This window comes from Lynx rufus, unplaced genomic scaffold (genome assembly GCF_022079265.1).
Source record: "Lynx rufus isolate CCGP_SWC_20201006 ecotype Redwood Valley unplaced genomic scaffold, mLynRuf1.p SCAF_4, whole genome shotgun sequence".
NCBI lineage: Eukaryota > Metazoa > Chordata > Mammalia > Carnivora > Felidae > Lynx > Lynx rufus.
The window spans coordinates 20,846,201-20,860,229 of record NW_025814856.1 but is presented as its reverse complement, the minus strand read 5'-3'; the positions used below and the strand labels follow the sequence as shown (position 1 = coordinate 20,860,229).

The following is a 14,029-nucleotide window of genomic DNA, read 5'->3' as shown; positions in this document are numbered from 1 at the left end:
ACCTCCTGCTTCTATGCCTTTGCTCATGCTGCCCTCTGCCTGGAACACACACCCCCCACCACCACCACCGCCACCCCTGTCCTGCCCCTGCCTCTGAGAGAGCAGGTTGGATGGCTGGTGAGTCCCTTGCCAAGAGGTTTAGTGTGTATTTAAGAACATTTGGACTGGAAGATTCTTTTAAGGCTCCTTCCTTGATGACTGTGTAGATTTAGATTTCAGAAGGAAGTCGTGAAGTCGCCCAGAATCTTTCTCTAAGAACTGGACAGGTTGTGATCTATTTGGATGTTTGGGTGTATGTAGTCACAAAGCAGAGGAGTAGAAAGGTGACCCTTCTGTAGGGGAGATGGTTAGGAAAGGGCCTTGTCCTTCCAACTCTTGAGCCCCCCAGCAGGCTTGAGTCACTGTCTGATCTTGTTAATCATCTTGATGTCATTGACTAGGATAGACTGAGAGCCTGCTGCTTGCACAGGAGCCTCTAACCTAACTCCTGGTGTAGCCTCGGCCATGTGCAGGACTCTCCCTTGCAGCACCTCCATTGCCCATCTGCAAAAAGAAGATGATACAGCTTTAAGAGGGACATTGACAAACTGAATCATAGCCAGGATGGAGAAAGGGCTGTTGACCGATCTTGAGTGCTCAGCCTGGAGGAGAAAAGGCCCAAGATGGAGCTTGGTATGGTGAAGGCACTTGACTGAGAGGCCAGACTGAGCCATAGTTTGCTCCCCTGTCCTGTGTGTCCTGCCAGATCCCCAGGATTCCTATGAAGGTTTCAGGAGTTGATGAGTATAAGCACCACTGGAAACCAACCAGTGGGGCACTTCTCAGGAAGTTAACAGTTCAGTTAGAGGAAGTTGTTGTTAAAACTTAGGAAAGGCATGAGAGCCCCAGCAGTGGGGACAAGAACAGGTGGTGCTTGGGGAGTAGATTGCATGTGCCCTGGGATCTGTTCCAGGTCCTACCATCCTTGCTCTGCCCTGTGACTTTTTACAGGTGGGCTGGGTTGGGCTGGCCCTGGGGCATCTTGGGAGTCTGCAGACCAGAAAGGAAGCCGGCCTCAGCTCAGGGAAAGCTCAAACAGAAGGAGACAACTGCTCCCTGTGGCTGCATGGGTCCCGTGTGCTGGGGGCTCTGCTCCTTCCTCTGGACAGCTTTGTTGGCCGGGTCGGGGGGGGTAAGCTTTCGTGACTCTGAGGAGCTATGATTCAAACAACACATTTGTGTAGTATCTACTAGGTGGCAAGCGCTGTTCACATGTGTTAATTCATTTGATCCTGCCCTACAATTTAGATACTTTGGTTGTCCTCATTTTACAGCTTGGGGAACTGAGGCACACAGAGAGGATGTAAGTTAAGTTCTCACGGCTCAGTAGTGACAGAGTGGAATTTGAAGCTGGCCAGTCTGGCTCGGGGCCCACTGCTGTCTGCCAGTCTCATCTGTGCTGGATAGAGGGTATGGAGCTTTCTGTCTTTGTTCCCAGGGCCTGGCGCACAGTAGGCATAAATATTTGGTGAGGGGATGAATGAACTGACGTGTGTATATGTATCAGGTGTTCTTGTTATTTTCAGGGTGAGCCTCAGATGTGAGAACCACTTGAAACCAATTAGATGTAAGCGTCCGAGAGCAGTTTAGCTTAGGGCCAGCTGTGAACTTGGAGAAATTGCCTTGGAAGCAGTTGCTGTGCTTTGGTCTCTGGTCTGAGAGTGACCCCTTGTGATTTTAAAGAGGAAGGGCAGACGGGAGAAACCACCTTCCCCTCTGGTTTTCTTGCCACTCCAGGGCGCCCCTCCAGTATCAGTGTGCTGTGCATGTCACCAAAGCCTGGGCCTTATCTTAGGGTGGGGGCTGTGAGTCTGCATAAAATGTCTGAAGCCTCAGAAAGTGGAAAGTGTCACAGTTGATCTGTGGCATCTGGCACTACTTTGAAGGCTTTCCGAGCCACTTGGCATCCCAGAGGGCTGTACCTGACCCAGTGATGGCCTGTCTCCTGCTTTGTATGGAGAACTGGGGCCTGTGATCAGTAAGATCTGGGTACAGGCCCTCTAGGGAGGCCCTTTCCTTGGTGACGGAAGAGGTGCGTATCAGACACATGGGAACAGACCTTACAAGAACACATGATCAAGGTGGGAGTGCTCTTCCGACCCTCCTCCTCTCCTTCTCCTGTCATCGTGCCTTTTCCATGGGAATAAAGCTTCTACTCCTTAGAAGTACTTGTACTTGCCTCCATGGTAGGCTCTGAATCTGAAATATGGGGATGAACAAGGGCCACATGGCCCTGACCTGGAACAGGAGCACTGTCTCGGGGCTTTGGGTGGACTGGACCGTCAGGATGTGAACAGTGTCATGGAACAGACTTCTTTTACTGAATTAAGTTCTGTTTCCCTGCTGACTCCCTTGCTGTTTCCAGGCACTCTGTCTTATGAGAAGTCTTCATTTGCTGGGAGTGTTTGAGGTCTTCCAAGTTTCTTTGTCCCTGATGAGTGTCAGCACACTGTCGTGGGGAGGCTTCGTTGGGGTTCCTGGGAGTGAGCCCCGCAGCCTCTTGCACGGGCCCCAGAACAGGCCAAAGTACCAGGGCATCAGGCTTGAAGTTGGCCCACCAGGGGCTCTTGCTTCCTGACAGTGCTGCTATGTCCTCTCCTCCCAGGTACCTCATCAACTTCCTCCTGGACGCCACTGTAGGCATGCTGCTCATCTACGTGGGCGTGCGTGCTGTCAGCGTCTTGGTGGAGTGGCAGCAGTGGGAGTCTCTGCGTTTTGGCGAATATGGTAACGTAGCATGGACATTGGTAACATAGTATGGAGTGTGGGGGGCGCTTCCTAGAGGGGGCTCTGCTCCTTGTCCCATACAGCCCTCCAGGCCAGTGGATTCAAGGGTTCAGGAGCCGGTGACTGTCTCCTCTGTGTGCTTGTGGGGCCAGTTCTGGTCCCCTGCTGGTATCTGAGTGCCACACGTCTGAGGTGGGTAGGTACGCATATCACTGCCACTAGACGGCAGGAGCCAAGAGACCCTGGACACAGGGAGAGCCACAGCATTGGCCTCTTCCACCAGAGGGCACTGGAGGCCACACCTGCTGGCTGTAAGGCCACCTCACTGTGCCGAGCTTCCCACTGAGTACACACCGCCTGCCCACCTCGTTAGAGAAGGGACGGCTCTTGTTTTGGGAGGTGCTCAGTAGGGAGCTGGCCCTCTTTGTGCCGCATGTCTGTGCTTGTCCTGCCATTGGGCCATTTCACTACAGGGGCTGCAGGGGCAGGATGGAGGATTCTCCCCTCCCTGGGGCCAAGTTGCCTTGCTGTCTCCTGACAGTAGGCTGACCCCCACCAGTTTCTGGCACATACGGCTGCCAGGGACACCAGGTGCATCCTCCCTCAAAGAGACGTGGCTTAAAACAGGTGACCTCTGGCTGCTGGCTCATCTTTGACCCACCCCCCCTCCCCTCAGGCCCCAGGGACAATGGCCTGGGCAGGAAGTTCCCCTGAGGCTGTCTCCCAGCACAAACACATCGCCCTTGACTTCGACTTCGTACTCCCAGGGAAGCGGCTGGCTGTGGCCTGAGCAGGGCTGCAGAGACAGGTGCCTCCTTCAGGCCTTGCCACACCCTGGGAATTCAGGACCACCTTCATAGCTGGTCCCTACTGTTTGGGAGCAGGAGCTCCTGGTCTCAGTGGGAACAGCATCAGCGGGGCCTTGGCCACATAGGGGCACACACAGAACAAAAGGGAAGGAATTCTGGACCTCCACTCTGTTTCCTGTTCATACCTTCCACAGAGCTCCTGGGTCTGGGCCTCAGGGCCGGTCACTCCTAGATGACTGAAAACTCACAAGGTACCAACATGTAAAAGGAGCCGATTCATGGAGCTGGCTCTGAGTGCCTTGGGTATTTCTAGAAATCTTAAGTAATTGTTTGTCTCCGTTGAGGGGAGATGAACTCAGGGGAGGGCTTTTCTTAGCCCCGTTACTCGATGCCTGGTGAGTCACGGACTTAAAGATAGTGTCTGACACACAGTGTGTGCTCCTGTGGTTCAAGAGAAGGCTTCTGAGAAGCCCCGAGTCATGACTCCTCAGCTTAGAGGACACACTCGGACCACAGCGGTGCCATCCTCATTTATAGGCTCATGCCCAGAGAGGTTAAGTGACACAGCGAGCCAGTGCACAGCTGAGGTGGGGCGGGGGCGGGGGGCGGGGGGGTTTCCTCTCCCACCAACTCCAAGGACGGTGCTGCTCACTGCTTGCCACTGAGACCCGTCCTGGAAGGCGGGGCTCTGGACTGCACTGTGGTGACCAGTGCTGTGGGAGGTGCACCCATGGCCCCTTGATGACTCGCGGGAGGGGAGGCCAGGCTGGCCCTGTCACAGCAGGCACTGCACCCATCCCCAGTGCGTCGGGGAGGCAGCGGCTGTCTGAGCTGCTTGCTTCCGTGCGGTCCTGTCTTCCCACCACTGCATTTAGGAACCGGAGTCTTCAAGCCGGGTGTCTCCAGATGTAGCTGCCCCTTATCCAGGACCGTCCCGAGTCCTCCCTCCCCAGGCTGACGGAGGAGGACAGCGCATGTGATGTTGCCTCATTTCTGTTTCTGTCCATGTTACCGGTTTCTATCGCTGCTATAAAAAGTTACCGGGAAATTAGTGGCTTCAAACAACACGGATTTCTTGCCTTACAGTCGTAGTTCAGACATCCCACGTGCGTCTCCCTGGGCTAAAGTCAAGGTGTCGGCAGGACTGGTTCCTTCTGGAGTCTCTAGGGGGGCACCCGTGTCCTTGCCTTTTCCTGCTCCTAGAGGCGGCCTGCACTGCCTGGTCGTGGCCCCTTCCTCCCTCCGAGGGGCCCGCAACCGGTCCTCTCACGCGGTATCACGCTGACCTTCCAGCACCTCCTTCCAGCTTGAAGTGCCCTTGTGAGCACTCTGGGCCCACCTGGATACTACAGGATGCTCTCCCTTTCTTAGAATCAGCTGGTTAGCAACCTCCCTCCCCTCTGCCAGGTTACCTGACACGCGCACAGGTTCCTGGGACTAGGATGTGGTCTCTCTGTGGGACCGTTATTCTGTCTCCCGCACCTGTTGACCAGCCCACTGCTTGAGGCCATGGTTCCATGTAAGCCCCAGAGCTCTCTTCTCAGCTAAGCGAAGAAGAAGGGCTTGTTTTCTAGGTGCTTCCTTTGTCCCTAGAGGAGAGGGTGAACTTGCTGACAAGCACCTGGGACTTGAGGAATCAGCCACGTGGCCCTGAGGGGTGAGACGAGATCTAGGTGACAGGTGTGCTTACAGTCAGATGACCAGGCAGCTTCTCCCCAAGCGGAAGCCCTGAAAGTGGGGTCTCTGCCCCAGGGGCACCAGTGGTTTGTGGGTTTTGCTGCCTGCCCCTGTCCTAATGGCCCCTTCCTGAAGCCTTGAGAGACAAACACGTTCTGTCCGTTTGTCCCCTATTCCTGCGATTTATCCTGAGGAACTTATTCAATAAAAAAACACCCATGTGTGAACCTGAGGCTGTCCAGTGTGGTAAAAAGCAGGACACATCGAGAATGCCTGACGTGTCTGTTTTTAAACGATGAGACAGTGGGGAACGTCTGAAAGGCTCTCAAATGAAACAAATCTGAAAAACAAACCGCACATGTGCCCATTCCAGCTGGGGCTGCATGTGGTCTGGACACAGCAGAGGAAGGGACGTGTGGGAGCAGGTTTGCACAGGTTTTTTTACATTTTTTTCCACCATGTTTTTTATTAAAGCGTGTAAATGAAACAAGCCGCAGCTGCAGCTAAGCTTTGAGGGGCAACACGAGGGGAGGGAGGAAAACACGTCCCCCTTTGTCAGTCACCTCAAACTGAAGGGCAGAGGGAGCAGACACACAGAGCAAGTGGGTTTTCTCTTGACATTAAGTGTGACCCCTTGTTCTGTTGACTTTAAACACGCCAGTCCCCATTCAGAGATATTGCCTGCCAGTGCTCTGTCTCCAATCTTAATGATTTTTAACAAATATTTTGATTGGTTGTTTCTGAGAACTTTTCTCAGTAAGGTCACGTAGTTTACTGAGGGGATACAGAACTCCATTAAAAGTCTGGCTAGGAGGGATTGTGCTTCTGAAGTGGTTTCTTGGCTCAGCTGCGTCTAATCCCAAAAGTGAAAGTAGACAGAACGAGCTCAAAGGAAGGCCCTTTGGCTCTTCTGCATGCCTTCTGTACCCTTCTCCCGAGGCTTTCCAGAAAAGGGAACGGCCTGATGTTGTGTCCATTACAGCTGCGTGAAGGCATTCACTTGCTCTTCCACTGGCAGGCTCTGGCAGGGCTGGGGCCTGTGACAGGGATGGCTACGGAAACCATAGACTCCAACGAGAAGCTGGCGCCTTCTCTCTGGGTCACGTTCTCTTCTCACTGCCTATATTAGGGCCTTTGCCTCCCCTGAAAGGCTACCGTCTACCCTGCTCTTCTGGTCAGCAGTGATCATACAAGTGCAGCAGAGCTCCCAGAGCCGGCCCCGGGGGACCCCACCGCACTCTCCCTGCATCTCCCACTTTGGGGAGGCATGTGTGGCTCCCTGGGAGGCCCATCCTGTGGGTTCTGCCTGTCCCTGAGGATACAGATCCTTCCCTGGGACTGGTCCTCCACGCTTCCTTCTAGTCCCTGTTGAAACATTCTGGAGGCCCTCCAGGGCCTGCGTGTACCCCAGCTTGGACTGTTGGGATTTCTCCATTTCTCAAACACAGTGACTGATGGGATCACGGATGGACCCTTGGCACAGCCCCAAGGCACAGCCCCTCACTGCTGCCCCCTTGCTGTGAGGGCTGCCCACTTTTCTTGTTTGTCCCCAGCCAAAGCTGTCTTGGGCTGCCCTGTGTAGACAGAATCAGAATCCCTCCAGTCCGAATTCTGCCTTCAGGGCTGAGGGCGGCAGGGACAGCCAGGGAGGGTAGGTGGGGGTAGCAGATGAGCAAAGAGGTTATCTGCTGCCATCGCAGTCACAAACATCAGCCAGCCCACAGATGGAGGAAAGGATGGGTGGCACCACAGTCACTGGAAAAATCAACAACGGATAATAATAGCAGTCTTGCTTCACACAGCTCTGCCAGTGGACAAAAAGAGCCAGCTCTCCGAGCCCCAGCAGGGAGCACTTACTAACTTTAGTTTTTTTAATTATATCTTAGAATCTCTTGAAAGAAATGCCACGCTGGTATCTCCAAATTAGGAATTCTCTGATTTTGTCTAAAACACTCACATTTGTCTACTTGCGCTGAAGTGATTCTTGGTGCTTTCAGGGCTCATTAAGTGGCTTTAGAGCCGGCATTCTGGTGTGAGCTGGGGGCGTGAGGGCTCACAGGAGCGGTGGGTACGGGACAGAGGTGTGGTGTCCGGGCCCCACGTGACTGCACACCCACTGTCCCCACAGGAGACCCTCTGCAGTGTGGAGCCTGGGTTGGGCAGTGTGCTCTTTACATCGTGATCATGATTTTTGAGAAGTCTGTCGTCTTCATCGTCCTCCTCATACTTCAGTGGAAAAAGGTTTGCCTCTTGTCCCTTCTCTACCAGCTCCTTGGGACACCAAGCAAGGTGGTACTTTTTCCCCTTCCTCCCACACATTCCCGACCTTATTAGAAAACCAAATGTGTTGTTTCTTTCTTTCTTGCCTGCATGAATGCAGCCTGGATTCCACGTGATAGGGCCGCCTGTCGAGAGCAGGAGCTTGTTTTTCCACTTAGCCTCCATCTCTTTGGATCATGCAAACGTCTGCTCTAGGTTAAGCTTTGGGATACGTAATGGAAGTAAGAGTCCCTGCCCTCGGATTGCTTACTGGCTGATGCGGTCTTTAGGCCTCATGACTGCAACCCTCAGGAGGGTGTTCTCTACATCTGCACATGTCCTCACGCACCCGTCTTTGCCAGTGGTTTAATTGAGCCCTTTGGTGGCACAGGAAGCTCCTGGTTGCACGTTGTTCCCAGGGTTCCCTTGGCTTTGCCCTCTGGCCCCAGTGCCCATTTCCTCCATGTGGCCACATGAAACCAGCCAAAGAGCCTTCGGAAACAAGTAGCTCAGAACTTGGCTTTCCTTTGGTTTTATTTGTATCTGCTTTTTATTTTTTAAGAAAATAAACCAAGGCTTTTCAGAGCTGTTGTCCTTCGGGAGGTGGTTGGGGTGCAGGACTTCTGTAAGAAAGCGGCCTGGCACCTTATTGCTAGTGCCTGTAATGAGCATCCACTGACCTCGCTCCCTCTATCTCCCTAAAGCCTCCCCACCCTCCATGCCTCCTGGTGTGTGGTTGTAAGCCCACTACATTTCCTGAGTCCACAGCCCTGGGCAAGCTGTGAAAGCCCTAACTGCTCCAAGTGCTCTCCCTGGCCTGCCTTGTTAGCAGTCACACTTCGGGACGGCCTGTGCAGCCCTGGGCGTGAGGTGCTCTACCCATCAGAGTTTGGGGGACTGTGGCCTAAGCTATGCCGCCCTGCTCAGAGCCTCATGGATTGACCCGTGCCGCCACCCCCACCCTCAGGTGCCTTCCCTGTGGTGTCTCCCTACCTCACGGAGTCTGCTTCTCTTTACAGGTGGCCCTGTTGAATCCCATTGAAAACCCAGACCTGAAACTGGCCATCGTCATGCTGATCGTCCCCTTCTTTGTCAATGTCAGTGCCATGTTGCATTTTCCTACCCCCACGTGCTCTCTGCCTTCCAGTGTCCCATTCACAGTTCAGAGTCTGACAGAGAAAGCCCCTTTTGGCCCCCACGTCCCTCTGTGTGAGCATTTGCCCTCTCCCCACCCCCACTCCAGACGTGAAGATGGCAGGATTGCTTTCTCAACAGGCACACCCCATGCTCCAGGCCCCCTGTGCAAGATGGAGCGTCCCGGGAACTGTCTTGCCCTCCCTGCCAGGGGACCTCCCACCAACGAGGCCCACCACATGCATGACAAGGATTTCTAGATCAGGATGCCAGGCTTCTATCCCTGTCGTTTACACAGAGCTCCAAGAGAAACTCACAAGCACACTGGCTAGAATTAGGAAACAGTGAGAAGAAATGCTACAGGCACCTGGGGCTGACAGACGTGGCCGACTATGCAGGCCAGCCACTCAGCCCGTGGAAGGAGCCCCAACCAGGAGCCCAGAGACCTTGTTAGTGGCTAAGGCAAAGGCTCAAGGCAGGCTGTCCCCATCAGTCACCACCACTCGGGGTGAAGAGGGCCAGGGCTTTCTTGCCGGTTCTCTGATAAGAAAGTAGAAACAGGAAGTGGAGAGTGGGTGTCTCTTTGAAAGCTTGTGAGAGAGAGCAGGGGGACTGGATGAGGGTTTTCTTCCCCTTGTCCTGGACGTAATCTGGAGCGGGTAGGAGGCATGCTGATGGGGTCTGCTCTGCTTTCACAAACGGCTTATCCCAGAGTAACGCTCAGGTTCCCTCCCCACAGGCTTTGATGTTCTGGGTAGTGGACAATTTCCTCATGAGAAAGGGGAGGACGAAAGCTAAACTAGAAGAAAGGGGAGCCAACCAGGACTCGAGGAATGGGAGTAAGGTCCGCTACCGAAGGGCCGCATCCCACGAAGAGTCAGAGTCTGAGGTAGGGCTGAGCCCCCGTGCTACCACCCGACCCAGGGAGGTCTCTGGTCTCTGTTTGCATCTGGTCCTCTCAGCACTAGCCAGGGGGAGGGAGAAGAGGCTGACAGCTCCATCTGGCAGGGACCCATCCCTGCAGCCCCTGGCCTTCCCAGGGCAGGAAGGTGGAGCACCCAGTGTGGTGAGGGCTCCGACAGTCCCTCCCCAATCCCTCCGCCAGTGGAGGAAGACAGGGAAGGGAGGGGCTGCCTTTCCCTGCCTTTCCTTCCAGGGAAGCTGGCACAGACTCTCCTGAGCCTGATCATTGACCTTTAAGCATTCAGGTGTTTGAATCCCTGCCCACCACTACAGAGCAGCGGAAGTGTTGGCTGAGCTCGCTAGAAAAGTCTAAAACGTAGGGGTAGCCAGACCTTCCCAGGGAACCTCACCTTCCCATATTTTCAGGTTTCCTACATTCAAGGGTTTGGACTTAGAGGAGACTGGTGGTCATAACTAGGAGCATGGAGGCAAAGTTACACTCCCTGGGCAGCCTGCACTTCTGTGTGCTGCAGGGTGAGGCCAAGGCTGCCTCCTGAAAGGGCCTTGTCAGCCCCCAGGGTGGGGCTACAGAAATGGCTGAGGTGACATCTTCCCTGAGAGACTTTCAGACTGCATGAGGTGAACGTGTCTGAAGAGCTCTCTGTAAGACTGATCGTTTTGAGATTGAGGTGTTAACGAAAGCCCTGTGAGGACCCTGGAACAGTCTGTTTAACTCCTGGGGGCATCCTGGAGGGAGTTTTGGAAGCTGGGTAGAAGAGCAGGACAGAGGGTAAGCCCATGTCTTCTCTAGGGGTGCCTAGGATCTGACCCGGGGCTTGTCATGTTGTAAGAGCCTGGTGAACATTGGGTGAATGACAGACAGCACTACAGGCAGAAGCAATGACTCATGAGCAGTCGTGCTCATGTGGTATGGCATCTGGGCAATGTGAAATCCATCATGGCCAGAGTGGCCTGTGTTTCTCAGGGTAGGATGGGATGACAAGAAATGAGGTACAGGCAAAGGTCTCGACGAGACAGGCAAGGTGCTTTGTGATTGGGGCACCCATGTACAGGCAGTCGGGAGCCAGAGAGAAGGTTTAATCTGGGAGCCACCAAGGGAGTGGTCCAGGAAGAGGTGATGTCCCCATCCTGCCCCCGGGAGAGCATGAGCTCATGGTCCCCTGTACAGCTGCAACTGTCCCTGTCCTTCTGTGGTGCCCAGAGGTCTGCAGAGCCAGGCAAGTGGTGTGGCAGGTTGGCAGTGAGTGAGTTTGCCCTGGATGCCCTTGCTCCGTGGCCGAGTCATTCCAGGGATTCAGAAGAGTGAAGTGCTCCTTTTGTCTTCACAAGTTACAAAGTTGGCTTAAAGCAGCTGCTCTGAAACCCACCTGCCTCGTATGTGCTCCACAGATGTTTTCTTTTCCTCTTGAGAAAGGGGACCCTCTTGTTTGCTTTTGCTGTATTGAAGGCAACTTCAAAGACCTGTGATGCCCCTGGTCAAGAGTGGGCTTTTTTGCCAGGATGACCTTAGGTTGTGGGTCCTTGCTGAATTTGCTCTGACTGGGGTTCCGTTCCAGCCGGAGGTTGGATGGAGAAGTGGGGAGCACTCCAGAGAGGCGGGTATGTCAACTCAATGCTGGTTTCAGTAGCCCGTGAATATCCTGAGAGTAAGTGAAGTCTGGGGTGGTCTCACTCTGTAAAGGGGCCTCCCCATCACCCTTTCCTCAAGAAACACGAGACCAGAGGCCTCCTACAGGGGTAGGCACCCTGGTGCTGGGGTGGAGGGAGGGCAGAGGAAGAAGGCACCGCTGGTGGTGACGCAGACCGTGCCTCCCCCGCCCCCCGCCTCAGATCCTGATCTCGGCCGATGACGAGATGGAGGAGTCTGACGTAGAGGAAGACCTGCGCAGACTGACCCCCCTGAAGCCCGCGAAGAAGAAGAAGCACCGCTTCGGGCTGCCCGTGTGACACACTCCTGCGCTGGGGTCAGGTTTGGGGGCCCAGCCGGCTGCCGGGTCCTTCCTTCCCTCCTCCCTGCCCTTCCTCTTCTACCTCCGCCCCTCTTGCCGTCTCCGCCCGCTCCCAGACTACTGTGACTCGACAGAGGGAGGACGGGCCGGCGCCGAGGGGTTTGCGGCAGCCGGAGGCTCCCACTCAGTTGCACTACAAACACTGACCAAATATGCAAGCGAGGCGTTTTGTCTGTCTGTCGTTGTCCCAGACGGTGTTGTGAGGGACCCAGAAGCCCCGTCCTGTGTCTGGCTGGGTGGCATCGAGGAGGGAAACACGCACACACACAGGCTGTGGGCAGAACCTTTCCGCAAGGCTCTGGGCGCGTGGACACATAACACGTTTGGGGCTAAAAGTCACTCATTGACCAAGTTGGAACCGCGATGCTTTCTTACTCGAAATGGCTTTGTAACTACTGATTTCTAAAGCCGGTTTTATGAGCTGTCACAGTGTTAATGTTTTTTGAGTATGTGTTTATTTCCTATGGGACTAATGGGCAAAACATAGATTTTTTAAGTCTTCCGTACGCTGTTGACTTTTATATTTTTAAGTTATATTTTCATACTGTTGTATTTAAAAACTCTTTTTAATCCCCAAAGAAATGGGTTTGTTTGCCTTCCATGAGATGTGAACTGGTGGGAAGAAAAAGTCAAGAGTTTTGTTAATTTGGAATATTTGTAGGCAATCTGTGATAAGATGAGGTAAATGGTCTCAGCAGGAAGGGAGATGAAGCCTTATCTGAAAGGAACAAACCCAGTGAGTCTGTGTAGGGCAGGCCTGACTGGGAGGCAGCTGGTCTGAAGGTCGATCTAGGGCCCCGGTGCGTGTGGGACAGGAAGTGCTCTGTCCAGTGGCTTGGTTTTTCTGCTGGCAGGTAGAGGTTTTAGTTAAATGTGACCAAGAAAAGAGCCTAAGAGGTCTGTGTCCAGAGAAACTGAGACCTCGAGGCCAGCCCTGTGTGTTCCCTGTCTCTCTTCAGAGCCTCCAAATCTGTAGTTTAAAATTCAGTCTGGGCCTCCTTGCCTCCCACTGGTGTAGCCTTCAGAACCAGCTGCTGGACCAGCCCCAGGCACTTCTCTCAGGCTGCCCTCTGGCTGTTGTCTTACTGCATCCCCTTGTTTTGCACAATAGTCTGAGGAACCCCTGCCTGCCCAGTGATCCTGTTTCTCACGTCCTTCAAAGATACAGGGCAGCTGGGGATGGGGCAGGTTGAGGTGCAAGAGCTTACCATCTGCCTCCACAGGTAGGCGAGGTGCTTCTAAGCCCATGTGCCCTCCCTGGGGAGCGGCCCCACTCCTCAGCATGGCCACAGGCCCCCGTAGCTTTAGGAGTCTGCTGACCACAGTGGAATGGGTTGACCTGGGCACTTGCCCTGCTGTGGAAGCAGCACGGTGGAGCAGCCAGGATTTTGTCACAGCCCAGAGGCAGCCACAGAAGTTAAGGAATAGATAACTACACCACTAAGGTGGGAGCTGGAAGTGAGACAGGTGCAGAGAGGCCACCTGGTCCAGAACCTTCCTTTTAGACCTACATACAAAAGTGCTCCCCTTACGTAGATTGGGTCTGAATTGTAGCGTGGGAGCCAAACTGTTAAGCCCTGGGCCTGCCTCACCTTTCACATCCCACCCAGGGGCAGGGCAGGGGGAGTGGGCTTCTCAGCCCTTCTTCCCGTGGGAGTCTGGACCCAGAGGGCTGAGAGGAACTGGGACCTGTCACTGCCGTGAGCAGCGACTCTGCAAAAGTGGGCATCTGCCGCAGGAGGCAAGATTGCATGCAAGACTAGAGGCTGTGTCCGCTTCTGCCCTCATTTAGGCTGTTAACCCCCTCCCGTCCCTGGCCACGGTGAGGTGTCTGCCCTGGAGAATCGGTGCTGGGGAAGACCAGAACTAACGTTGTGCCTGCTGCACATCAGCCCCTCGTGGCATTGCTGGCTCCCTGTACTTTTCCCTCCTGTTTCATTTTGTCTGAACAACCTGTGCCCATCGCTGTTTCCTGCACCTTACTGAGCTCAGAATCAGAGATGTGCTTTCAGCCTTGAGCTCCAGGCACAGCGAGTGGGAGAGACACAGTCCATGAAAGATGGAAAGTAGGGGTTATGTAAGCCTCGACAATCTGCTCTTCCGAAGGCCCTTCCCAGTGCCTGCTGGGCAGTGGGTTTGGGGGACAAAGTGGTGGAGAGTGAGTGGTGGTTTTTCCCTGTATCCTGATTTTCAATAAGGGCTTTAGTCTCTGAGCCACAGTCATAGAGCTGGCTGACTAGGGGATGAGTGTCTAATCATAGAGGGCCTTGTGGTGTGTGGGACTGGACAGTGTGGCCTTGCCTGTTTGGCCTTATCTTCCTGTGTGTGTGTGTGCATGGGTGTATAACACACACACACACACACACACACACACACAGAGTTTGTATTCCCTGGAGTGTTTCCTGCAGTCACTGGGGGTTTTTCTGTGGTACACTGTCCCAGGAGAGACCA

At 54.2% G+C, this 14,029-nt stretch overlaps 1 protein-coding gene across 1 annotated transcript in view; it reads left to right on the top strand.

The window, feature by feature from the left end:
- STIMATE (STIM activating enhancer) overlaps positions 1–12,084 on the top strand; it is a 50,402-nt gene extending 38,318 nt beyond the window's left edge. The window contains exons 4-8 of the mRNA XM_047095464.1: positions 2,645–2,766; positions 7,381–7,493; positions 8,531–8,608; positions 9,385–9,534; positions 11,400–12,084. Coding sequence (XP_046951420.1) covers positions 2,645–2,766; positions 7,381–7,493; positions 8,531–8,608; positions 9,385–9,534; positions 11,400–11,516 — 580 coding nt within the window. The 3' untranslated portion in view covers positions 11,517–12,084. The remainder of the gene's footprint in view (positions 1–2,644; positions 2,767–7,380; positions 7,494–8,530; positions 8,609–9,384; positions 9,535–11,399) is intronic.
- The last annotated feature ends 1,945 nt before the right edge of the window (positions 12,085–14,029 follow it).